Genomic DNA, 27500 nt, shown 5'->3' with positions numbered 1-27500 from the left:
TTGTATTAGTATCCCCGATATATAGAATGTAACTAAAAAATAATAATTGTGCAATGGTTGTGGTTCCTCTCTAAAAAAAAAAAAAAGAAATTAAAGGAAGTTGAAGGAGGGAATATCCCTGCACTTTTGAACTGGATCATCGTCATTAACTATGAAAAAGAAACTGCAGAAAGCTGACGAGTCACTAAATGCGTCTTGAGTGAGTAAGTGAGTGTGTGTGTGTGTGTGAGTGTGAATGTGGGCGTAGCCTACTCATGACGTTTTGGAACTTACAAATGTGGTTTCACGTGAGGGTTTCAGACTTTGTATAGACGCAGCACACTAGAGAAGATCTTTATTCTCAGAAGACCTGTGTGTGTGTGAAGCCTGTGAGCAGATGGACCTGTTGTGGAGGATGAAGCTGCTCTGTGGACTGATCCTGGCTATGGCGGTCCTGGTTCTGGCTGGAGAACACAGCGTGGAATATGGATGTCAGTTATGGGAAAACAGTAACGACCCCAAAAACGTGTGCTGTACGAAGTGTCATCCAGGTGAGTTTTGCAAAGGACTTAACTCTGGGATAAAATGATTGATAAAACCCAACATCTGTATTGGCTGCATCGATGTTTCTCAAACTCATCAGAATTGTGTTTAACAAAAAAAATAAAAAAAAATATGGCAAGCAATTTATGCTTGATAAACTGCAGATCTTGACTTTAACTTTGGGTACAAGTATCAAGATACAATATATTATAAGTTTATAGTTCAATATACAATGCTCCATAGGAGTGTGTGAGATTCCTGTTTCCATAGTAAGGATTAGGATTGTGGGAATTTGGGTAGGAACTAGGTCTGCAAAAAGCTGGGACCAAAAGGGGCCATTGGTTCAGAAAGGTTTGAGAAACAATGGTCTATGCTTATTGTTCGTTTTTTGTGACGTGAAAACCTGAAAAAAAAGAATGAATGCATGTAGTAAAAAGAGATGAATGAAAAGAGAAACAGAAGAAATATGCATTAAAATAACTCTTAGTACCATGGTATTCTTAGAAGTACCTCAGAGTACGATGTAAAATGGAGCAGTTCCACTGTGTTCTTTTTTTTGTAAAAAATAATTTTGTTAATTTTGTTAAACGTTACCACATTTTATTACTATAATATTAGTAATAACAATGTGTTATCAAACAACACCAAAAATATCAATGTAAATGTTGTAAAAAATGATATAAGTCACAATTTTTGTCGCATATTACATACATGGAGGCTTGAGAAGCTCAGATGTAAGAATTTTAATACACGGTTATAAATTTGTGATCGATGAATTTGGAATAAATGACTAAACCCCAAAACTGGAATTGCTATAATAGCTATTTTTAACAAGCGACAGCACAAATATCAGTGTAAATGTAGTTCATACGCATGAACACTGGTATAAAGTGTGTTCCTGTTTCCCCTCATGATAAAGTGTGATCACATGATTAAAAAAACCACAATAAACAGCTGCTTTCATCCTCACTGCGAATCACTTTCGATTTGATTATCTTGCATCAGAGATACACCGGGAGGATGTCGGGTATAGAGTGAGGTTCAGAAGTCCACTTGTGAAAATGCTTCTATTTTGCATTTTTTATTTAATCTATTATAGTCAACAATCGAAAAGTAAACATGATTTTGGTGTGTCTACATTCTGAATCAATGACCGATGACAGCATAATAAAGAGCATCTTGTGCTTCATTGCACAAGGTTCATCACAACACATTTATGTATATGATTAGTCAAATAAATATGTCATTCATTTTACATTACAATGTTTCACTGTTTTTGCAATGCATAATGGATTGGAGAATGAGAATGTTGGTAACATTGACTTCCATAGTATTTCTTTCCTACTGTGGAAGTCAATGGATTGGACCAGCAACCGTTTGGTCACCAGCATTCTTCAAAATATCTTCTTTTGTGTTTCATACATAATTCATAATTTCATACAGGTTTGGAACAACATGAGGGTGAGTAAATGATGACAGAATTGTAATTTTTTGGGGTGAACTATCCCATTAAGGTTCAGGAAAAAGAGGACACGTCTAAAGAGGACGTAGATTGTGTTTACCCAAGGTGTGTTGTTTTTCAGATTTTAATGTGGTCTCAGACATCTAATCCTCCTGTATACGTGTGTGTGTTTGTTGCAGGAAACCGTCTAGTCGAAGAATGCGGTCCAGACCCAAAGGATCTGTGTTCTCCCTGTGGAAATGACAACTTCATCGGAAACCCTGACGCACTCCAGTGGAAGTGTCTGAGGTGTTATCAGTGTACAGGAGGTACATCATACATCATTTTAACTGATGCTAAAGACTTCTTCATTATGTTTTTTTATGCAAGTGCTCTGAGCATCACCATACAAATGCCAAAACTGCCCTTAGCTGACGACAGGGTTGGCGGTTCTGTGTAATAAGACAATGACCAGTAAAAACTAGCCCAATAATGACCCAAAGCCCGAATAATACCAAATATCAAACACAGGTGGCATGCGGGTGAAAGAGAAGTGCACCACCAGCAGAGACACAGTTTGTGGGTGTTTACAAGGATATCGATGTGGAAATGATAAATGCTCTTACTGCCTGAAGGAGTGTGGGAAGGGAGAGCAACCTGCTGGAAGAGGTGAGTCTGGATTTAGATAATCGATCAGAAATGTTTTATATTATTAGCTAATATGCATCTGACTGCAAAGTCTTTCTGGTATGAATTTAGGCAAGTGTGAGCCGTGTCCTCCAGGGATGTACAATGACAACATCCATCAACCCTGCGTGAACTGGACCAAGTATGATGCCTTTAACATTGTTTCTGATATCGATCTGCCTGTTAAAAATGTTTCTGAGCTGATGAAACCACATTTTATAAGCTATTTCAAAAGATGCATCTCTCAACCCACAGATGTACGCCTGACCACCCAATAAAGGTTCCTGGAAATGCATTTAAAGATGTGATCTGTGAACCTAAACCACATCCCAAACCAGCAGTGTCGCCGGACGGTGATGCAGACAGCAGTAAGTATGACAGAAATATAAACCCGTGGGCACTGATGACCCTGACATCACAGGGAGTTTCTAAACACCCTGAAGTGGTCTTTATTTCAGATTATGGGAAGCGGCCCTACATTTTTCATGCACTTGACCTTTTATAATTCATATACATACATACATACACACACATTCTTGTACATCTATCTTTTATGAGGACATTCATTGACACAATGCAATCTCTAGCCGCTTACCCTAACCTTACCCATCACAACTAAGTGCCTAACCCTAAACCGACCCTTAACCTAATTATAACCTAAAACCAAGTCTTGACCCTCAAACAGGCCTTTAAAGGGCTTTCAGAAAGTCAGGACCGGCCAAAATGTCCTCACTTTACTCTCTTTGTCCTCACTCCAATGGTCTAAAACTCAAACTGGTCCTACAAAGATAGTTGTACAAGTACACACACACACACATGAATACATGAATACATTTCAATTAAAAAAGAGCCGATAACTTGTTGTGGTCGTGTCCATGAACTGTGATTTGTTTAAAGCTCATTTTCAAGTGATTCACTCATTGCTGCTCTTTGCTACAGAGGTCATAGTTATTCTCATCATCTTTGGTCTCCTCTTCGTAACAATACCCATCGCTACAATCCTCTTCCTGAAGTGGAGCAGCAGGAAGGTCACCCATAAAGAAAGCAAGCAACCAGGTAAACGTCATCAAATGCTGTTTTCTTTAGTCCTGCATGTTAAAGGGTTCCCGCATCTTCATGCTTTTGTGTGTGTCTTCCGCCCCGCAGGAGGACCGACTCAGACGCGTGTTGCTGAAGAGCTCAGCTTCTGTTTTCCTGAGCAGGAACGCGGCAGTGGCAGCCAGAGCTCCATAGAGTCCCTGCTCTCGCAGAGCATCGGGCCTTTAGAGGCATGAACGCTGGCGTCACAAATGATCATTATGTATATTGAGGATATGTATATTGTGTTTCTATGTAATGTTTAATTTATTAACTGAATTCTATTGATGCCAATGCGATTTTGTAGCCATTAAACTAGCTGAGGTATTTGAGATTTTTCTATTTTCATGTTAATTTTCTGCCTATGTTCTAAAGGAATAAATGTTGTACTTGTTTACTCAAGGAGAAGGTTTGACCCTAAGTAGTAACTCTGAGAGGTACATGAACTTGACTAAATAACTTGACTTGACTAATATTATGGTTCATTTTTGTTTAATACATTATTGTGAGTTTTTCCAACTACATACTTCCCTACTATATAGAAAGTGAAAAACAGAATCTGACAAAAGTATGTCCGAATTCACCGTTGGCAAAAAGTACCCGGGTGACCTTCCGCTTCCGGGGAGATTCTGAAGTGTGTGTACGATGGACACTTTACTTTCCCACGGGAGATTTATGAATGAATGTCTGTGAACATAACCTGACATAACTGACACTGGTAGGTCACATGACGACATGGCAAATGTAGTAAATGTAGTTGTTGTTTTTTTTGCCAGCCAAATATTTTGTTTTATATATTTAAATAATTGAACAATGTTATCTGATGTTGGTTAATAATAGTCACATGACATGCAGGTAAACAAAACTTTTTTTTTTTTTTATGAGCTCACAAAATTTCAGTTTGGGAAATCCTGACCTACAACATTGTTCTGTTGTGAAGCAATACATTGCAATGCAGGTTGTAAGTTGTATAAATTGTAATTTCAGAGAATTGTTTTATGTTTGATAATAAATCAGCCTGTACAAAATCATTGTGCTCAGATTACTTTTATTATGAAAACACATGTTAACGCATAATAAAAAGAAAAAAAAAGGAAATCCTCAAATATGAGACCTTTCAATTGTAGAAGTTCAGTTGCCCTTTCGCTTTGAGAACAGAGGCGTTCACGCCCCAGAGGCGTTCACGCCGGATGATGTCATTGCATGCACAAAAGGTTACAGTATTGTGTGGGGGGGCAGAGACCTCTGCACTGAAATACCGTAGGCTGTCAGGATGTGACACCGTTTGATATTTTAATTCAACACCATCCGAATTCCCCTGCATAGCATTATTTTAAATCCACTGAAATTTCCAACAGCAAAAACCCTGAATCTTCACATTCTGGTAAAAGACATCTCAGGTTCTTTTCTGACCTCTGACCCTTGCGTTTCGCAATACCATTAAACACAGAGCTGCTGCTCTTTTTTTTAGAAGTGAAAATGAAGAACACAAATTTAAAAAACAAATGTGGACTAAAACCCTTTAAAAATGCTGTGAAATAATGCAATTGAAGCGCAACACAAAGACAGCAGAAAGAAGGCATTATATCCCTTTCACAAACAGAAAATCACAGGTCTCTGGTGTATTATCCTTCAGTTAACTCTTGTTATTAGCATTTTAACTGTTTTAGTTAACAAAGATGTTATTCCACTGCATGTACATTAAATGACTCATAGAAACAAATACCTGAAGATAAAAAAACTAAAAAAAACATTTATTCTTCTATCACAATGTAACCATGAGAGTCTTCCAAATCTTTACACTTGATATTTCCAAAGACGATCTATTGCCCAACACATGGAGGGTTATCTTAGCAGGTGTTTGGTGGTCAACAAAGATATGTCTCTGGAAAGCAAATTGTGAAGCATCGCTAATAAGGCGCTGCAGTGATGATATATTTTTGTAGTGCAAATCGTAAATTCGTATTGACAAACACAAAACCCAATAAGATTTTTGGATTATTGCAGTAAAAATAAGGTCTGTGACCAACAAAAGTTTGCGATTCTCACATGTTTTGTTCATCATGATAATCTCCGCAAGTGAACAACTTTATATTAGAGGCTGAGTAGATGTAGATGAGTTTACCTGTCCAGTCTAATGACATTTAATGTCTCCGATAACCTCCATAGTTCAATTTAGCCACATGTTAGCAACTCAAGATAAGTAAAAGCTTTCAAAAATCACATTAATGATGTATTTTATGTCGTAGAATAAAACGTGAATGACCTTAACAGCATACCTTAGTTCAGGCCTTAAAAAACCCATTGTTAGTTCACCCAAAAATGCAAATTCTGTCAGTAATTACTCTCCCTCATGTTGTTCCAACCCTGTAAGACTTTCACTCATCTTCTGAACACAAATTAAGATATTTTTGATGAAATCTGAGAGCTGGATCACTCCTCCATAGGCTTCTATGGGATCGAAACTTGCCGGCCCAGAAAAGTTATTAAAGACATTGCGAAAATAGTCCAAGTGACTACAGTGGCTCAACCGTAAGTTTGTCAAGCGATAAGAATACTTTTTGTGCGCAAAAATAACGACTTTATTCAACTATTTATTTTCTTCTGTGTGGGTCTGAGTGAGTTCACGTAGTGTAACAGCGCAACGCTTCTGGGTTGTATGTCACACGCGTCACACACATGACCAGCGTCGGCCAATAGCGAGCCTACGTTCTGACGTACAACCCAGAAGCGCTGCGTTGTTACACTACGTGAACTCACTCAGACCCACACAGAAGAAATTGAATAGTTGAATAAAGTCGTTATTTTGTTTGTTTTTGCGCACAAAAAGTATTCTTGTCGCTTGATAAACGTATGGTTGAGCCACTGTAGTCACTTGGACTATTTTAAACATTGTCTTTACTAACGTTTCTGGGCCGGCAAGTTTCAATAACATAGAAGCCCATGGAGGAGTGAGCCAGCTCTCAGATTTCATCAAAAATATCTTAATTTGTGTTCCGATGATGAACAAAAGTCTTACGGGGTTGGAACAACACGAGGGAGAGTAGGCTAATTACTGACAGAATTTTCATTTTTGGGTGAACTAACCCTTTAACTCGTTTCCAGGTTTTGGCCTACAATAATACACTCTCCCTGCAGCACTCTATGCTAATATTAATTTTGCAGGTGTACAATTAACAACAGAGATTTAAAAAAATGACAGTGTTTGTATCATCATATAATAAAGGAACTTTGACTCAATGTATTTTGATAGATTAAAAGCGAGTGTTTATCATTACCTATGTACATTACATTTCCCTGGCTGCCGTCATGTTTGTGTGTTGCCATTAACAACAGTTGGAAAACCAACTTCAAGTGTCATTCCAAGTTGCACACTTTTAGAAGAAAAGGTTCTATATAGAACCCTACGGTTCTTGACTCAATTTGAAAGATCTCTTTATGCCAGAAAGGTTCTAAATAGGTAAATTATTTCATGATACTTTAATGTTTAATGGGTTATTTAATTTTTTTCTCGTGATTAAAGGATATTTACGAGCTGTTTTATTCATAAAATGTAATTGAAATGAATGAATTAAAACAAAATTACTTAAAACTAAATCCATAAAATGATCCCATGATGGAAACCCCTGAAAGGTTCTATATAGAACCTTAAAGTGTTCTGTCAGGCGCTTCATATATGGAACCTTTCAGGGGTTTCCATCATGGGATCATTTTATGGATTTAGTTTTAACTCAATTAATTTAGTTTTAATTCATTCATTTCAATCAAATTTTATGAATTAAACAGCTCATAAATATCCTTTATCACAAGAATAACCCATTAAACATGAAGGTATTATGAAATAATTTAACTATATAGAACCTTTCTGGCATAAAGAGATCTTTCAAATTGAGTCAAGAACCGTAGGGTTCTATATAGAACCCCATTGAACCTTTTTTTTTATAAGAGTGCATGAATGGAACATCAGAGAATCACCAGTTATAAACTCAGTCTAACAACAGATTATAAAATCTGTGTCCATAACATTGACTATACAATACTTTCAGTTTAAAAGAAAACTGAGACAGCACTGAATTAGTCATACGTTCACTGTTGTTTACAGTTCTCTTTCTTGTCTTTGGCTTTGTGACGTCCTGCTTTGTCGCTCTGCCGTTTAGTTGGTGGTATGAAGGTTGGTTCTGGTAAATAGTCATAAAAGATACTGTGCGGGCTACGAGTGGCCAAGCACAAACCTGCTGAGGAAACAGGAAATGACTCTTGATGTGGCACAAATACAGCTATTTAACTTTCCTATTATATAACATGCATGTGTACCTGACGGGGCGCTGGTGGAAATTTGGCTATCACGCTTCCTAGCCTTGAACGTTGGGTCCAGTTCCTCTGCAATGTTGTGAATGTGTTGGTTTCGGCTGAAAAGAGATAAACAAGGTGCGGTGCAAAGATACAGTAACTGCTGAAAGGCGTTCTTGAGAAACGGCAGATTGTGTGACTGTGTGTGATAAAGAATGTGTGACTTACAGTGTAGTGCATGGTGGGCTTGCTAGATGGTGTTCAATGGTGTAGTCTTCCTCTTCCACTGGCGAATGCAGTCCGTCTGAGTTCAGCCGCTCTCGCAGCATCTGAAGAGCCTGAAAGTAAAGACAACATGGTCTGAAATACGTCCATATGTCCAAAATTAAAACAAATTACAAATGAAAGGTCTATCCACACCATGAATTAAAGGGGTCATGTTATGTTTTTTTTTTTTTTTTCATATTCAACTTTCTTTAGTGTGTAATTTTGCTGCCTGTAATTAAAGTCCCTCCAGCGAGAGTTATTCTCTATATCAGTGTCACTGTTTCTGAACTCCCTGAAACGCCTCCATTTTAGTCTTGAGTTTTCTTCCGGGAACGAACACGTCACAATATTCCTCATTTAAATAATTAATACGCAGAATAAAGAGGCGGGGCCTGGTTGAGTTAGTTAGTAGTGTGTTGAAACTGGCGGTTATGATAAGGCGTGGGACATTTCCTAAACATGTTCGAAGCGCTTGACCAATCACAACACACTGCTCCAGCCGACCAATCAGAGCACATTGTGCTTTTTCGGACGTTAAAAAACAAATACGACCTCACGTTATGTCAATCACGCTTGCACACTGTCTCCTCATAAAAAAATGTAAAAAATTGGATCAGGTTCGATTTTCAGCATTTTGAATGGTGTTTTGACAATTCAGAGCCACCGAATCACGAATACGAAAAAACGCATGCGAAAATTTCAGACTTAAGGCCATTGCACACTGAGTCCGAAATTTTCGTATGCGTTTTTTCGTGTTCGTCAGCCTTAAAATTCGTCACGCACAGAAACCTTGCACACTGAGTCCGATGCGTATTTATTAAACCTTTGCGGAAAAAAACGCAAAAAATACAAAATGGATTCGTCAAGCAGTGAGGATGATTTTGTTGCCCTCTTTCTTCTTAAAAAGAGAAAAAGAAAGAGGAAATATTGGGTCCATGCAATCCTGAGATTGCGCCGAGAGGAAGGAGAGTTTCACCTCCTTATCAAGGAGTTGCAAAATTATCCCGAGCGATTCAAAAATTACCTCAGAATGTCAGTAGAACAGTTTGATGCTTTGCTAGCGATACTGGAGCCACATATTAAAAAGAAGACCACCAATTTCCGTGAACCGAGACTGGCAGTATGTCTAAAGTATGGACACACACACACACGGCCGGCGGAAGCGCTGGGCAGACAGAACAGCTGTATCAGGTTATATTTTATTCAGTGTCTTTGTAATCCGCATTTTGTTTTTCATACAGTACTTTGTGCTGCGAGACTTGTACGGTGGCTCTGTCTGAATTGTCAAAAAACCTCTCAAGATACTGGCTGTGGATGCGAAAAACGCAGAAAATCGAACCCGATCCGAATTTTTTTATTACGGACGAAAGTTTCGTAGACAGTGTGCAAGCGTGATTGACATAACGTGAGGTCGAATTTTTTTTTTAACGTGTGAAAATTCCGGATGCGAATTTCGGACTCAGTGTGCAATGGCCTTTAGTGTGCAAGAACCTTTACTGACAGACTGGGAAGAGAGGAGCTGCAACAATGGAGAATATGGGAAAATAGTTTTTTATGAACATTCATACATGAAAATATTCTAAAAGACCCCAAAAACTAAATTAAGACAAAGGCCGTAAAGGGTCCCCTATAAATGAGAAAGTCTGCAAAATATATACTGCACACCAAAAGCAAAGCTTTTATGCTACAGATTTCTTTCACCTTAAATACTTATATACAGTAAAATAATACATTTTGAAGTTGTAAATAAAGATTATAGGTGTACGTTTTACAAGAAAACACCATTTCAGGTTTTCTGCTTTAAAATTTCCCAATTAATTCAATGTGCTACTTTGTTAAATTTACTAGCAATTTCTGAGCGAAAAATGTTTCTACACCATGTTTTTTTAGTGTATTGGAAATTAAGTTTGATTTGCGTGTTTGCATGCTTTACAACTGTTGAATAAAATCAGTTGTGTTGTGTTTTCATGAAGCGGATGAGGTTGGTTCAGACCTTCCTGGTTGTAGTGTTTCCTTCGTCTCTTGGTTCGGCTGGTCTGGTCTGGATCTCCAGGTCTCGTGGCCTGTCGGTGACTCTTCTCTGATGGCGCTGCTGCATGTAGTGTGCGATCTCCTGATGAGCATTTATTCAGCAGTTAGAGAGTTACATCATCACAGCTGAGCTTTCTTTACACGTTTGAGAATCAAGAAGAAGTATGTCATTTGATGTATGGAGTTAATCTCTATTCCAGGAAAATATGGAGCTGTATATTACATCTTTTTATCAATCTGTACAGTGTAATCTTAGTTATCCTGAAGATTATTTTACCTCATCTTGGGCTACTTGAGCCGCAATGAAGTCCACCTCTGATCCAGAGCTGCGAGGAAACTGCTAAACAAAAGACATAATAATAAATACTATGCGTGTTTTAGTAGCAAACTTATAATTTAGTTTTAGTAATTATTTATATACAATTATAATATTTATTAATATTTTTAGGATTTTATTTGTATATTTTCAGTTTTCATTTAAATTTTTTGTAATTTTGTGATGTGCTTTAAAAAAAATATATATATCTATAGATTTTTTTTTTTTTTTTGCAATTTTAGTACTCAACTTATTTCAATTTGAGTTTCACTTGAGTATCAAAGACATAAAAATGAATACTTTTTCTTATTATTTATATACTAATATAGTATTTATTAATATTTTGAAGAAGCTTTTATTTTTATATTTTCAGTTTATTTAAAATTTTAGTTTGAGTAATTTTGTTATATGATTTTATTATTTTTTATATTTCTATTTAGCTTTAATTTGTTTTTAGTTTGAATACTTGTATTACTTCAGCTTACTTTATTTCTGTTAGTTACCAAAACACCATTTCTAATTTCTAATCTAACATTTCTAAAAATACATTTTTTTTTAATCAAATTTTTGTAATTTATTTTATTTAAATTACCAAATAAATAAAAGAATTGGTGTGAGTTATTTAGAGTACTGCATGCATTGTCATTAAATTAACATTTATTTCAAATTAAATTTCATTCAGATACTGTCCAATTATTGACTTATTTCCTCACCACCATGTCCCATAAGGGCTCCGTATGCACAAAGATATTCCAATATCTCCAAAAACAAAGTAACACTAGTCCCGAACCCTATGCAAACCTGAGGTTATACATGAAAACTAACCCCAGCCTGGTTCAAGTAGCAGAGCTCAAGTGTGTGTGTAAGCAAATAAAGCACGTTGAATGTAACGTACATCTCTGCGAGGCAACATCTCCTCTTCCTCCTGAAGTCTACGGGCCAGCTCAGCGTCCTGAAGCACCTGCTCCCAGATTCCCAACCCTGACGGAAGGAGAACAGCTTTTTAAGACCAAAGCCAACATATCAGCATGCATCTACATTAACAATACACATTTACCTTCACATAGAGGAGAAACACAGTCATTTTCATGGTGACCAGCATCAGCCCTCTGCCGTCTCATCTCCATTTCTTCTTCTTCCTGGAGCCGTTTAGCGATTTCCTGTTCAGAAAACAATTCACACACACAATAATTCACACAATTCAATAATAAAAACGACGTGTTTTAATAGTCCAGTACAACCATAAGTCAAGTCATATTTATTTAAATAGTGCTTTATACAACACAGATCATTACAAAGCAGATTCACATTAATAAAACAGGACGATAACAGTGTTACTATTGTAAAATTCATCAATTATGTATCAAATTCAACTTCACTGTCCACAAGACAGTGTTACTGTTGTAAAATTCATCAATTATGTATCAAATTAAATTTGAGCTGTAAGGCAGCTCTACAGAAGACAATGGTGTTGTTATTCAGCTCACGTCAATTCAATGTTGATTCAGTTCAGTTCAATTAAAGTGTTGATGTCGCAAAGTCATTATAATAGTTTTGTTCTCATCTGATGGTGTTCATCCGACTAGTCTTTGAAACCCTAGCTGAGCAAGCCAAAGAAAAAAATAACCAAACACATGCCTAGTGTGACATATTTCCGAGTGAAACGGTACATATCAGAAGTAAATATGAGATCTGGATTCATCCATTGGGAATAAGTTCACAAATAAGACCAGAAAATTTTATTTGTTTTCATTTTAATTTTAGTTTCAGTTTTAGTAATATTGCTATATGCCTTTGTCTTGTTTTTTGTTGTGTTTTTATATATATTTTAATTTAGCTTTAATTTTTAACATGCAAGAAAGTAAACAGTGTTCACTATAATTTAACATTGAATTTTGGCTTAACAGAAGCGGCTTCACAACGGCAGAACTGAATATATCTCTGATGCATTCGGGTGGAGGAGAGGTGATATTCATAATAAGATCTCAGACCCCACATGCACAGATACACACACACACACGCACGCACACATACGCACGCACACACACACCTTGGTCTGAGTAAAGATCACACAGCAGAGGTGTCAGAGTAGGCTGTAAAAGTTCCATCACGGAGTCACTAGAACAAAAGCGTATAATCTTTCAGCGCGAAAAACCAAAGTGACACCTACTAGAGTACAAGCAGGCCAGACCCATGGAAAGTACAGCTCACACACACACACACAGACACACACACACACACACACACACACACACACACACACCTACACACACTCTATACGTGTGACGCCCACAGAGACGCTTCTCAGGAGGACACACACCTCGCCTGAGCACTTCTGAGGCCTCGTTTACACACTGACATCACGGAAGAAAACCACATAATTCATGCGAGAGCTGAAGCATTTATTATACAGATTCACGCTGAGCAGCAGAAGTTTGGAGAACAAACATCTGACTTTGAGGATATCACTTGATCCTAACCAGTTTCCGCCAAAATACCACATTAACCACAGTCGTTGTAACTACAGTAATATCATAATAAACTCATATGGGTTTAAACAGTTTTCTGAATTTGTTTGAAGTCAACATGAAATAAAAACTGGAGGAAAATTAACAGTGTTTTGGCAGTATATTTTTTATTTAGCACTATTACACAGGTCTGACGTGTAATGTGACATTGTTGTCCTGGTTTTGTGATCCTTTATGAATTAAATAGAGTAGGAAACCATTTTAATTGTATACACCGAAAGCTTAAGCAACAGGAATGGGTGGCTAAATTAGAGAAAATAAAGACGGGAAGTGAGTTCACACACTAAAAATAACATTTAAAATCCATTATTCAATTTAGCACACACTATACATCAGTTGTCCACTAGAGGACAGTAATGTAAAAAGGAGGCTTGGGCTCTACAGTTCACGCTATTAAAGGGCCAGTTCACCCAAACATTTGTATCATTTAATCACCCTCATTTGGACATAAAGCAGATATGTATGAACAATGAGGACAGAATGACAACAGAACTATTAACTAAAAACTATTAATTCACTATATCTTCTGAAGCCGTAGGTTTGTGTGCCAAACAGAGTGAAGTTTAAGGTAAATGATGAAAGAATAAAACATTTTGCCTGCACTTAATTTGTTATCATTTGACTGATCGTCCATCAAGACAGTCCCTATATTTAATCAGCGGGATGTCTGGATGTTCCCTGAAGGGGTTTTTACTGCATTTCTTATAAACAGACAGAGAATTCCCCATGGGAAAGTCAATGCAAATAAACATTGCACAATACACAAATAAACACACAACATCAGAGGATGCAGTTGTGTGGGCTCATGGGTATTCCAGCACTTAAGACTGAGGGTTTACAAAACTTGAGTCCTACGGACTGAAGAGTTAAAGTATGTGTAGTTAAGTTATAACAATCAACATGCCCTCAGCGCCACGGTGAGGCATTTCTCATTGTGCGGCACCATGGTGAAAGAGTTTCCATTCTAATGCCCAGCCTCACTGGCCCATCAACGATTCAGGCCTGAAGAACTCAAGTGGGAATGTGTGTGTCTAACATGCTTTTGTACAACACACACACACACACACACACACACACACACACACACACACACACACACACACACACACATTCTTGTACATCTATCTTTATGAGGACATTCATTGACACAATGCAATCTCTAGCCGCTTGCCCTAACCTTACCCATCACAACTAAGTGCCTAACCCGAACCCTGACCCTAAACCGACCCTTAACCTAATTATAACCTTATCCCTAAAACCAAGTCTTGACCCTCAAACAGGCCTTTAAAGGGCTCTCAGAAAGTCAGGACCGGCCAAAATGTCCTCACTTTACTCTCTTTGTCCTCACTCCAATGGTCTAAAACTCAAACTGGTCCTCACAAAGATAGTTGTACAAGTACACATACACACACACACACACACACACACACACCACAATAGCGTAGGAGATCTATTCCGCCAGGACCAAACATATCAACATTGTTATATTCAATATCCATTACCATGCCAAACACTTAGAGAGTTGTCATGACAGACATTAAGTAACGATTTTAACCTTGACTTTTGTCTGATTATTTCTCTATTCTTAACTAGCCTATGCCAATGTAAAGCACTTTGAATTATTTGCATATACAATTATTTAGTGATCTTAATAGACTTGCCCTGCCAATAGTGTTTCTCTTTTGTGCTCTTGAGTGCTGTGAGCTTTATGACTCATGAAGTGAGCATTGTTTTATCAGATAAAGATGTCATTCTAGGAAAATATCGTCAGAAGAACAACAAGACACCGCCAAACTGCCAAGATACAGATGGATAGCCTACATTTAGCCATAACTGGAAAACTGATTTTACACCCAGAATAAGAAAAGGCTACAGCTGCTAGACTTTGTTCACAGGCTGGCAGAAATACAGAAAGATAATTACCAGTACAAATCTCTTCTACACCACTAAACTGCTCAGTTTGCAGTCTAATAATACTGTCGCCACTAGGCGGAAAGGACAGTCAACACCACATCGGGGAAAAACACCCAGAGTTAACAAACAGAGCAGGTGCTGATGGACGTTCCTCTTCTGTTGAATCACACAGGCTGCAAACCACAGCAAAACACAAAAACATCACAAGATATTGCCATTTTCTGGGAGCTTAATTGTACCGGTTCTTTCCGTCCTGTCCCAGGAAATCTCCCTGTTTTACACCAGCGGTCAAAATACCTCGCAAATAAACGGCAAAAATACAAAATCCCCATAGCCCGCTGGTTACAGATGGAAATGGCAACATGTAAATAAATTCTAAAAGTAAACATTATACGCACGCCTCTTTTGAGGCAGAGCATTTTTTTTATCCGATAAGAAGACGCATGACCTATGTCGGAACCACATTCACCGAAAATCACCCAAAAATCCCTCAATGTCCATCTAAAAACTCAGGTGACTTTCTCTCATTAGATGATGTGATTGGATAACTGTATTAATCAGCAGACCAATCGCATTGCACAGCCTCTCAAATGTTGTTTTGGTCATTCTGAAATTCAGAGCCGAAGTCTGTCATCAAAATGGTCGGGAATAATGACCTCCCAGAACTCTCGCAAGATTGCTTTTCATCTGTTTCAACAGATGTATGAAAAAAGAGCCACAGTTTCTTCCCCAATTGCAACAACTACTATTTTTATTACAGATATTTTGCACCAATTATCTAGGAGGTGATGATTTTGTTTTTTTGAACACAAGGGATGGAAACGGTGCTTTATTCGCAAATGTTTTATGCCATATTCCAATTTTGAGCATAAGTTAAATTTGCAACTTTGGATGGAAACAAAGCTAATGTCTCTTTAAATAAGTCCAATTACTATATTTACATATTTCATATGACTTACATTTACAAACAACAGCTGTTGGCCAAAGTGCTGTACAAAGTGTAAACATAAGTAAACATAAAAACACACAAATAAACAATACACTACAATTTATACCACCAGACCCACTTACGACCATAAGCAACAGTAAATAAGTGGGTTTTAAGCAAAGATTTAAAATCAATGTCTGTTGGTGCAGTTTTTATGTAAGATGGCAGATTGTTCCAAAGCTGTGGAGGGGCCCCTGAAAAGGCACAATATCCTTTCAATTTTAAAGGGGTGGTATATTGCCCTTTTCACAATATGTAAAATAAGTCTTTGATGTCCCCAGAGTGTGTATGTGAAGTTTTAGCTCAAAACACCCCACAGATATTTTTATATAGCATGTTAAAATAGTCACTTTTTGAGGGTGAGCAAAAACGCACCATTTTTGTGACTGTTCCTTTAAATGGAAATGAGCTGCTGCTCCCGGCACAGGGGGCGGAGCTTCAAGAGCTTGTGTTCTTTTACCTCACACACACATGCACTGAACATTTAAAAAATGTTTAGCCTTTTATGTTCAAACCAGAGTCAGAAAGATGGAGAGACTCAGGAAGAAGTGAAAACATGTAGACAACATTTCTGAATGGTTAGTTGGTGAATTTATGTAGCTTATAGTTATCTTCTAGTCATTGAGTAGCATATTCTGTCTTGATAATCTATAAATCGTGTTCCCGAGGGGCGGGGTTTATGTAAATTTTCGGGTTTGTGATGTCACTAACCCGGGAGGTATGTCGTGTAGTCTCTACCAGCCGTTTGCTGTAGTCCTTAAAAAGCAATTTTTTAAAAAGAAAATATCTCCCTTTGCTTTAAACTTTGAGTGTTGTAACTTTGCAGATGTTGTTTATGCTCAAACAGCAACATTACACACTAACTAAAGTTAGAAAAGTTAAATTATAATAAACCACCCCTTTAAACGTGTCCTTGGGAACAGTCAGACTACTGGTTGACCTAAGTTTTCTAAAAGATCAGAGATGTATGGAGGAGCCAGTCCATGCAATCCCTTATAAGCAAAGAATAGTGTTTTGAACTCAATACCATGTTTAACTGGAAGAGAGAACAATACTGGTGAAATATGTTTGCTATAGACCATTACTTCCTCAAGAGATTTTTCCAAAGGGCTCCAGACAGACGGCCTCAGAAAGCCTCTTGTAAATAGTCTTTCCACAAATACAGAAGCTCAGTGTTCATCCAGCGGGACGTGGCCTTCAGATGAGCGGTCCACCTCCTCAGTGACAAACCACTCGTCACCCCAGAAACACCACAGACATCGCCATGGGAACACTCTCAAAAACCACTCCTGACAACAATGATGACAAAGCTGCTCCTTTAGGAGACAGAAATGTCGCCCAACAGCTCAATAAAGGACATAAAAGAATACTTGAAGCCAATGGATATCAGAGTGCAAGATCCGACTCGGGCCTCAGTCTTCTCAGTCTCTTCAATCTTTTATGTTCTTTCTGTCCTTTATTGCTCTCTGCAAAAGCATCTCTACACAACCGCCACCTCACACAGGTGTTTTAATCAGCTTAACGTGAGTGGACAGATAATTAACAACAGAGCAATGAACAAAACACTTGTCATTTGTGTAGAAATGAATGGGAAAAATCACAGTGTTCAATATGGTGAACGTATTAGGGGTGTAACGATACCCTCATGTCACACGATTCAGTACATATCATGATACCGAACTCATGATACGATATTATTGCGATACTCCAAGATTATGATAAAAGGTTAACAAAAAAATGTACTGTTGATTAAAATGCTAACTTTAGTTTTACATTGTGGGTGTAAATGAATAGGCTTGGACTTGGTGCTGGAAACCCAGTGGTGACACCAGAATAAAAATATTCATGATTCTGAAGCTGAAAATACAGAATTATTGTAGACGAATATGCTTGCACTCTGTCACTCACTAGATATATTTTAAATAACGTAGGCCACTTTTTACTGGTAACAAAAGACATTTGGCATTATCAGGACACACAAATATTCCCATATCCCCATTGCATTATTATACATTGTATTCAACATTATATATGGAAGATTAATGTAGTACTGACACTAAAACTCACACAGTAATTTTCATATTGAGTGAACTATACACAATACAGATTGTCACTATCCACAATTCATATTGTTGCCTTTTTGTATTGCGATATAGTGTGACACGATATATTGTTACACCCTAGAATGAGCATGGACCAGATTTTAAGCATTATTTGAGCTAAAGAAGCAACATTTATGATACCAAACATCTGATAATCATAATCAAAATAAGCGCGCAGCCATCTTGAAAATGATGTCTTTGAAATTCCGTTTTTGCTGTAGCTCTGTATATTTCTATCATGACATCGCTGTCGAAGAGTAATTAGCTGGTAAAGTGGATCTACTTTTGTAGAGTTATAGGGTTAGTTCACCCAAAAATATATATTTATTTCAATATATCAAAAGAAGATATTTTGAAGAATGTTGGTAACCAGACAGTTGACGGTAGCCATAAAAAAAACTTGTTTTACAGTCTGGCTTTTTAGGTTTAAAGGAACACGCCGACGAAACTTTAGCTTATTCACTATATCCCCCAGAGTTAGATAAGTCCATACACACCCTTCTCATCTCCGTGCGTGCCGTAACTCTGTCTGACGCACCCACCGCTAGCCTAGCTTAGCACAAAGACTGGAGGTAAACGGCTCCAGCTAGCATACTGCTCCCAATAAGTGACAAAATAACGCCAACATTTTCCTATTTACATGTTGTGATTTGTATAGTCACAGCGTGTACAAATAAAAAGGTCACATGATACACAGCCATCTTCTAACCGTATACATACTGGGAACTATATTCTCAGAAGGCGAAGCACTGCTACTTGGGCGGAGTGATTTGTGATTTAGGAAAATGTTGGCGTTATTGTGTCACTTATTGGGGGCGGTATGCTAGCTGGAGCCATTTACCTCCAGTCTTTGTGCTAAGCTAGGCTAGCGGTGGGTGCGTCAGACAGAGTTACGGCACGCACGGAGATGAAAAGGATATTATCTAACTCTGGGGGATATGGCGAATAAGCTAAAGTCCCAAAAAGTCGGCGTGTTCCTTTAACTTTGACATGTTTTGATGAAACACACCTCATCCTCTTCCTCTCGTCTCCTGGCCTCCTCAGCACACCTCTGGAGCTCTTCCTGAATCAGCTGTGCATATCTGCAGTCCTCTTCCTCCCTGAAAATCAGACAGAACGCTTGAATGATTCAATATATGATATGATATTTATTATATATGCTTTTTGCTGTCCTCTTTTGTGCTGGTTTCAATATCACGTACACTAATCAGTAAGTAATTAATACTTCTATTCCGCAAATGATGCATTAAATTAATCAAATTAATGCTGTTCTTTTGAACTTTCTATTCATCAAAGAATCCTGAACAAATTTTTGAAGCAGCACGACTGTTTTCAACATTGATAATAATAAGAAATGTTCCAGCATATTAGAATGATTCCTGAAGGATCATGTGACACTGAAGACTGGAGTAATGATGCTGAAAATTCAGCTTTGCACCAAGGGAATAAATTATATTAAAAAAAGTATTCAAATAGAAAACTGTTATTTTAAATTGTAATAAAATCTCAAAATTTTTACTGTATTTTTGATCAAATAAATGCAGCCATTGGTGAGCATAAGAGACTTCTTTCAAAAAAAGTCTTATCGACCGCAAACTATTGAACCGTTTTGTACATAAAAACCCTAAACAAGTCCATGCACCATACAAGAGGAAAAAGCAAACTCATGTCAAGTCACGCTGATTTCACTCTCAAGCCAAACATTAATTCCTGTGTTTTTTAACTTACACCTCACAATATACAAACTAATCAAAGTTACGCAACACAATGAGTCAAGCATCTGTTTTACACATAGTAATTTACAAATCCAAAAATGTCTGTGGTTTAGTGATGTTGCTGATAATACAGTAATTCAGGAAGCGTGTCGAGGCCTGACGACTCTTACAGCTGCCGCAGGTTTCGGCTGAGATCCACTCGCTGTTCCTCTTCCTCCTGAAGCCTCCGGGCCAAACGAACATCATTCTGCACCGCCTGGTTCTTCTGGATGTTGGTGCTGTAAAACTGCTCAACTGAGATGAAAAAGTTGAATCAGTCTGAGGCCTATTTTTACCCGGTGAAATAAGGAAGGGCGAGCAAGATTACAGGAAGTAGATGCTTATACTCACTTTCCTGCTCTTGAAGACTGTGAGCCAGAGCGCCGTCCTCTAACACAGAGAAACATTGGCACACTGCGGGGGGGAAAACACAAAATTAAAGGCAAGAGTGTTAAACTAAATTAACAGGTTTTAATTATAGGGATTTTACCACAGTAAAATTACTGTAATCTTTATAACACGGGACAACAGCAATGTCACTGATACTAATGTTCAATGCATTTATTTGATTAATAATCACAATTCTCTCATCAGATAAAATGATTAATTTGATGAAATGTAGTCTAATTGGTGCAACTTCAAATTCAAATAGTTATGTCACACATTTGTCTATTTCATGAAATTTGCAGTTAAAAAAAGGCTCATCAAATCAGATTTTTTTTAGTTAGAAATATCCAGTTTATAAACGTTTCATTCTAATGTAGTCCATAATTTCACATAAGGGAGTGAAGACACTAAAGAGACGTGGCATTTTAACATGCAAACGTATTCATAAAACTGTACATGCAATTTATTTTAAGTCACTGTCATTCTTTGCAGCACAAAAATTAAATAACTTGAAAGAACTTTATTTGAGAAAGGTCTGGCATTATTTGCATGGCAAAAATAAAATGACCACCTGCATGTGACCATGTATTGCAGGGATTTTGTGTCTATTCATTACGGGCAGGGTTGTTATTTTTGACTAAAACGAAAACTAATACAAATTGTTTTTGATAAATGAAATAATGCTGAAATATCATAAAATATAAATATTAGATGAAAAACTTAAGTTAAACATAAAAAAAAAACTTAAACGGAAATTAGAAATGTTGCCTTTGACAACTAACTGATTTAAAGAATTTAATTAATTAAATTTAAGCACTAAAATGACTGTCCTAAACCTGAAAAAAAATATAAAAGCCTATAAAAAAAGCTAATTCAAAAATGTATAAACGCTATAATAGTATATAAATAATAGTAAAATGACTTTGATAATGGCAGTAGCAATGAATCAAATGATGAAGAAGAGCATTATAACCAGGAATAAAGCTATCGCTAATGCCAACCCCAACATTTAAAACACTTTCGCCATTTCAATAAAGCTGATTCGGGAGTCAGGATTGCAGTGATGCTGTAAAGCTATAAATCTTGGTAATAATCGGCTGCATCCTCCACATCTCAGCACTCACAACTGGCCTGCAAGTTACTGTGCAAATTAAGTAGAATCATTTAATTACTCCAAATAAATTTTTGAGTGGCATATTTGTGCAATTATTGACAGTTTGTGCCAATAAACAACGTTATCAGTGCATGCAATGCATTCTCTAAGACCGGTTTATGTTTTGGCCCGTCTCCGCTCTGCTAATAACGCCACACTGGGGCCAAAACAGGAAAACTAAAGCCAAGCCAACTGGGTCAGCAACTCTAACACAACGGCTCAGAGGAAAAGCACACAATGCCCAATAAGCTTACAGAGGTGTGTCAATGTGAACGACCAAAACCGCCAAGAGTCCACTGATCGACTATTAAACAATAGCAACCTGAAGAAAGACATCCAAGCAAACACACACACACACAAGGCTCTGCTGAAGGTCAAATAAAACCCTGCACATTAAACACACACTCAATGACAACCCTCCTTCTCTCTCTGTCTCATGCTCTCTTTAAGTAAGTGTGGAAAAATCAGTGAGCTAATAAAAGCTCACGGACTCTCGCACAAGCATGCTAAACATCAGAGCCATAAAAGCAGACACTCCATTATAATAGACAGGTCGTCTAATTACAGATCTGTCAGTGCTGTAGCACATTTTTAAACACATATTAAATGCTCACAACGACGTCTATGACTACTATTAAGCTACTATTCTTAAAAAGTACTAGTCTCAAGATAACTTTTTTTTTTTTTGCATTAGATTTACCGTTTGTAAAGATGCGCCTGCGTCCATTCGTCAAACTCTGTCTACTGTCATGAAGCACATACACACACGAGTGTGAGCTCATCCTATATATCAGTCCGTCATGCGCTTCTGTTAGTAAACAGCACTGGTGCTCAAGCTGATGGATTTAACACAAAAAAAGAGAGAAAAGGTTAGGAAAAACCCCTCCTGGTTCATAGGCACCTCCACCCTGATCCAGGACGGAAAAGCTGACATGGCCACTCTCAGGACAGAAGCTTGTTTCATAAAGGTTGGCATACTCACAGTTAAACTAAATGCAATGAAAGGGGTTTTGTGCATAACAAGAGCCAATGTTGTGCAACTTAAAATTAGAACCGGGTTTTAAACCAGAAATAGTGACGTGCAATTCCTCAAACCAATGGAAACAGCTTTGATGCCTTTATAATAATATTATCATTAAATGTTATTTTAATCACAGTTGAGGATGAGGGGAAAAAGTAGCAATAGTTATGAAAATTAAACTCAATGACTTAATCCTATAAATGACCTCAATCTTAAAAAAAAGAAGAAGTTAATTATCATTAAAGTGGTCTAAGGCTTATTGTTCACAAGTTTGGGGTCTGTTATTTCTTTTAACACTTTTGAATAGTCTCTTATGCTCACTAAGGCTGCATTTATTTGATTTATTTAGTAATACTGTGAAAAATTACAATTTAAAATAACTTTAAAATGTTTTCTATTTTGATTTATTATAAAATGTAATTTATTCCTGTGATCAAAGCTGAGTTTTCAGCATCATTACTCCAGGCTTCAGTTTCACATAATCCTTCAGAAATTATTCTAATACGCTGATTTGCTGATTGTTGTCAATGTTAAAAAAAAGGTTGTGCTGCTTAATATATTTTTGTGAAGACCATCTTATATTTTTCAAGAATCGGCATCAAATGAATAGCATTTATTTGAAAAGAAATCTTCTGTAACATTAAATGTCTTTGCTGTCACTTTTGATAAATTTAATGCATCTTTACTGAATGAAAGTATAAGTTTCTTTTAATAAAAAAAATATTCCTGACCTCAAATGGTAATGTGGTTTTATGGTACGATTTTAAAGCTCATCTTGTATTCTTTTATTGTACATAAAAACAACAATGTGAACATTATTCAAAACATCTGCTATTGTTCTTCACAGAAGAAAGAAAGTCAAATGGGTTTAGAATGACATGAGTATGAGTGAATTATTAAAAAGGTAAATTAATAATTTAGGAATCACTTATGGGCCATCCAAAATCGCATGTCTGAGTAGGTACTACTTTTGAATTTAAATTTACTTTGCAATCGTTAAAAAAAAAAGGCCGTTCTATATAGTATGAATAATAATCGGATACTACTCTGTTGCCGTACTACTATATAGTAGGGAAGTATCTGATTTCAAATGCAATGTTGCACTTTTGCTTTAAAAGCAAACATTTCTGACAGTCAAATAAATTAGCGCCACCTGGAGGTGAAAAGTGAACACTGCTAATTTTGTTAGAATAAATGTTTACGAGGTGTTAAGGATAAATAACGTCAGCCCTTAAAGAGACCGAGGACGATGAAGGGTGGTCAAGCGTGCATTTGTTGGGATAAGACAGTGGTCTGTCCCATTGGTGTGACCCCCACAGCTGAGCCGAGGCCCCCGGGACAAACAGATGGTGCTATTCAAGTCCCAGAAACAAAGAGAACAGAGTAAAGACAGTAATCGGGACCCCTGCATGAAACTAGCAAGCGTCTTTTCCTGTATGCTGCTCTCCTCTTCCATTCACTCACTTTCTCCTGCAGTTCTTTGTCTATATTTGGCACGCGGAGCAGAAGCAGAAGCTATAAATATCCGGCAGCGAAGTTAAGGGAGGTTCACACATGAACTCAAAAGAAACAGGTCAGAAGCTCTGCTTCAAAACCAGGTTAGTTTCAGGAGCACATTTAAGGCCTTAAAATGCATTGTGGGTAGGCATCTCACAGGGTATGTGTTTATATAGTGTCCCGTTTCATGCACAGACAGTTTGTCTGCTTTCTAGGTGCAACTACAGCCGTGCGTAGGTTTATATGAACAACCAAACAGCCCTTTCCTGTTCCTCCTGCGTTCTTCTTGTTTACAGATGTTTTATGTAAACTGATGTAAACTGACCTGTCTTTGTGTGCAGTAAATCTAAATTCTCCTGCACTTGAACTCTTCACACCTCTTTCCTGCCTCCAGCTTTAGGCCAAATCGGGAGAAGATTGGAATCTCGACCCAAATCCTGTTTAAGAAACAGGAACGCTGGGAAGCTCTTGAGCTCATCCAGGGCAGATAAGAGGACGAGCGTGTGGACAGACGCTCTCTAGCACTTATCAGCAGCACACAGCTCTCTCTCTCTCTCTCTCGCTCACTCGCTCGATCTGTCCTGGTCTCACATCACATTCCTGAACGCTGATCTCATCTCCTACAACACACAACAGCAGCCCTGCCAAACAACATCTGAGACAACAGCAAACCTGCACAGGGATATTAGCCAGGTGCTGATTAAGCATTCAGACAATTTTGACCTTCATTTTTGAATACCATTGAAATTCCTTTCCTTTCACTAAACTGAAAGATTATGGATAAGTACATGCATAAATAGTTTTTACAAGTACATTTCCTTCCCGCATGCAGTAGCTGAGATGGAGAATAGTCAGCAACAGTTAGACCTTGTCCAAACGAATATGTTTTCCTTTGAAAACACATATTTTTCTCTCTGTTTTGGCCTTCTGTTCACACTGAGATGGTGTTTTTGTCCAGCAAGCTTTTTTGAAAACGCGATTTTCTGAAAAACGGTGACGTCATGCGCATGTGTATGTTCAGTCTATAGGTGTGTAATGTTGTCAATAATGATAATTGTTGTTAATGTTTTTGTTTTTTTAAGCATTTAATAAAAAAAAAAAAAAAAAAAAGTCTATAGGCGTGTAGTGTTTCTTTACAAAGTGACATCGCCATCTACTGGCCTGGCAGCAGAATACAGCGTCGTTTTCGACTAAATATGCTGCTGTTTAATGTTTGATGACCGCGTTAGTAATATCAGAGAATGTCTAATAAGGGGAGAACTTCCACTCTCAGTAAACTTCCGGCTTCTGAACTGGTTGCAGTTCCACTCTGGTTCCATATGAGGGCGCTCACAGGACGAGTGCAGAATGAATGGAGGTCTATGGCGCTATACCCCTCAAAATCCACTTTTCTCAGGATATCATTTCTTGTCTAGTAATTTGAATGTTGTATTCGAAAGGAGATGCAAAGAAATTACACATTGCTGGGTGTTAGATTTTTTAGAGTCACTTATTTGCTTTAAAAAGTCTTTTAAAATGTCAATGACGTCATACACATCGTACGACCAGAGATACTGCTTTACGGCAATCCTTCAGTCACTTTGGTGCTTTCGCGCTCTGCACTTTCTTTTCTCTCGAGGCATCGACAACACAGCTGACACAGGTAAATACACGTGCTAGAAGAGTTTTTGTTTTGTTGTTTTAAAAGACCACGCCGAAAATACACACACACACACACGATGCCACCAAGCGGTATCTCTGGTCGTAATCAGTCCTTCACTGACCAATCAGCGTTCATTAGCAGAATGCTAGCGTGTTATGGGCAACAACAACTCAACCTGTAAGAAATTGAAAGGAAATAAGTACTCGTTCATTCAACTTTCGACTATAACCCATGTTGAACTTGCAAAACCTACAATCAAATCTGAGATTTCTCAACGGCAATCGGGTGAAAGAGACAAATTTAGCCGTCTAGCCCCATAGACTCCAATTCATTTTGCACTCATGGGCAATCGCCCCCAGTGGAACTCTGGTGGAACTACAACCAAAATTCGGTACAATAGGACTTAATAGGGAGTGGCCAGGCTCTCCGTAGACGGGCTCTGGTAATATGCATAAGCAATGTGTCTAATCGCTTGCTTCTGCATCTTTTACGATTGTTTTTGGACCCGGAGATTCTGTCCTCTTCCAGAAGATGTGTAATAGCGCCCCCTAGTGAAAACATGGACTGCTGGAAAATTTCGTCAATGACGTTAGAAAGAGTTAAAACCAACATTGCAACATTGCAAACCAATTTTAAAACACTTTTTATATGGTGGTTCCCTTTTCAAATACAATAACACAGACACTTTTAACATGCATACCTGAGAAGATAGCAAAAGAAGTAAACATGCAAAACAGAAAAACCCATACCGTCATAAACACCGGGCAGGTGAGATTTGTCGATGTCAGTTTCTGCCATAACTGATCCACACTGAGCTCACAGTCTCATGATGTTGTGGAGAAACCTGTAGCATCAAACAAACACGAGAACTGACATTCAAATTATCTTTAAAATCATTTTGCAGGTTACTACAACAATTTCTTATAACTGTAAACATTGTAAGCGATCAGTACGACTTTTATAACATGCCAGCAGCCGTAACCTAATCTCCATAAATCCTGGAACAATAACACACATTGTGTCAAGGATAAAGATGTTGGCAAAGTTCTTATTTCCTCTGGAGTTTGTTGACCGTTTGTGAGCCATTAATCTTATTTTGATAAGCTTATGGAATTATTTTTATTTTTAACAAGAAAGTAGAACTATCATCACATATAATGTTGAAAAACATTAAGGTTTAGCCGTCAGGTTAGAATGACCTTGCAAGGAATATCTTAATGCAAACTGCTGCCAACACTTAAATCAATGCAATACACTATAAAAGCAACATGCAATACCACTGTGTGAAAGACACAGTAGTACAGTAAACAGTAATATCTGATAAATCTTAAAGGGATAGTTCACCCAAAAATGAAAACTGTGAAACATGGAAGTCAATGGCTATCATCAACTTTCTGTTTATCAACATTCTTCAAATTATCTTCTTTTGTGTTCTCCAGAAGAAAGAAACCCACGCAGGTTTGGAACGATATGAGGGTGAGTAAATGATGACACAGTTTTCATTTTTGGGTGAACTATCCCTTTAATTCAGGAAAGCTGATTTTTCAAACACATTAATAAGTAAGTTTTACATCTCAAAATTGATTTGAACATTTACTGGTCGCAGTTTAATAATGTCCTACACTAGGTCAAACTTGCAGTGTTAGTGTTAATGTTTCCATATTCACTAAATAAATTTTGAACCACAATGAAAGTATGAACCACAAACAGTAAACTTACTAGCCTACATAAACTTTGTTAAGTTGCACTTAAATGGACTTTATAATATTTATGCACTATGAACAACATAAACACTATAATATAAATGTGCTTCAGAAAATAACGAAAACGTGATTAAAAAACAGACTTACCCTCTTCTGTCACTCCAGACACGCGCAGACCCG

The 27500-nt window shown here is 37.5% G+C and overlaps 2 protein-coding genes across 10 annotated transcripts in view; one reads left to right on the top strand and one right to left on the bottom strand.

The window, feature by feature from the left end:
- Window positions 1-178: 178 nt before the first annotated feature.
- Window positions 179-4758, top strand: tnfrsf9b (tumor necrosis factor receptor superfamily, member 9b). The gene is made up of 7 exons (XM_084396234.1): window positions 179-530; window positions 2164-2292; window positions 2495-2632; window positions 2723-2792; window positions 2906-3018; window positions 3590-3706; window positions 3797-4758. Exons 1-7 carry the CDS (start codon window positions 377-379, stop codon window positions 3922-3924), a joined length of 849 nt encoding a protein of 282 aa, XP_084252360.1. The 5' UTR covers window positions 179-376; the 3' UTR covers window positions 3925-4758.
- ccdc50b (coiled-coil domain containing 50b) overlaps window positions 4759-27500 on the bottom strand; it is a 23007-nt gene continuing 265 nt past the window's right edge. The window contains exons 1-14 of one of the 9 annotated variants that reach the window (XM_084396226.1): window positions 27468-27500; window positions 26367-26461; window positions 20269-20331; window positions 20049-20172; window positions 19173-19263; window positions 11689-11791; window positions 11527-11612; window positions 10593-10655; window positions 10278-10397; window positions 8246-8355; window positions 8042-8136; window positions 7649-7959; window positions 6855-7131; window positions 4759-6073 (exon numbers count right to left, since the gene is read on the bottom strand). The exon at window positions 27468-27500 is cut by the window's right edge and continues 223 nt beyond it. In XM_084396226.1, the coding sequence (XP_084252352.1) occupies window positions 7814-7959; window positions 8042-8136; window positions 8246-8355; window positions 10278-10397; window positions 10593-10655; window positions 11527-11612; window positions 11689-11791; window positions 19173-19263; window positions 20049-20172; window positions 20269-20331; window positions 26367-26415 (1050 nt within the window). In that variant the 5' untranslated portion in view covers window positions 26416-26461; window positions 27468-27500 and the 3' untranslated portion in view covers window positions 4759-6073; window positions 6855-7131; window positions 7649-7813. Of the gene's footprint in view, window positions 6342-6852; window positions 7960-8041; window positions 8137-8245; window positions 8356-10277; window positions 10398-10592; window positions 10656-11526; window positions 11613-11688; window positions 11792-19172; window positions 19264-20048; window positions 20173-20268; window positions 20332-26366; window positions 26462-27467 lie in introns of all 9 variants that reach the window. The other 8 variants (XM_084396228.1, XM_084396229.1, XM_084396231.1 and 5 more) reach the window with 8 other exon arrangements.

The sequence above is a fragment of the Rutilus rutilus genome (assembly GCF_951802725.1).
Source record: "Rutilus rutilus genome assembly, chromosome: 22".
In the NCBI taxonomy this organism is placed as follows: Eukaryota; Metazoa; Chordata; class Actinopteri; order Cypriniformes; family Leuciscidae; genus Rutilus; species Rutilus rutilus.
Note: the sequence above shows the minus strand (reverse complement) of the source record. Positions and strands in the feature narration are given on the sequence as shown.

Bases quoted from the DNA above. Each gene is read 5' to 3' on its own strand.
- tnfrsf9b (XM_084396234.1), top strand. From the start codon at position 377: ATGGACCTGTTGTGGAGGATGAAGCTGCTCTGTGGACTGATCCTGGCT. The intron at 2,633-2,722 runs GTGAGTCTGGAT...GTATGAATTTAG, and splicing joins AGAGCAACCTGCTGGAAGAG to GCAAGTGTGAGCCGTGTCCT. The intron at 3,707-3,796 runs GTAAACGTCATC...TCCGCCCCGCAG, and splicing joins TAAAGAAAGCAAGCAACCAG to GAGGACCGACTCAGACGCGT.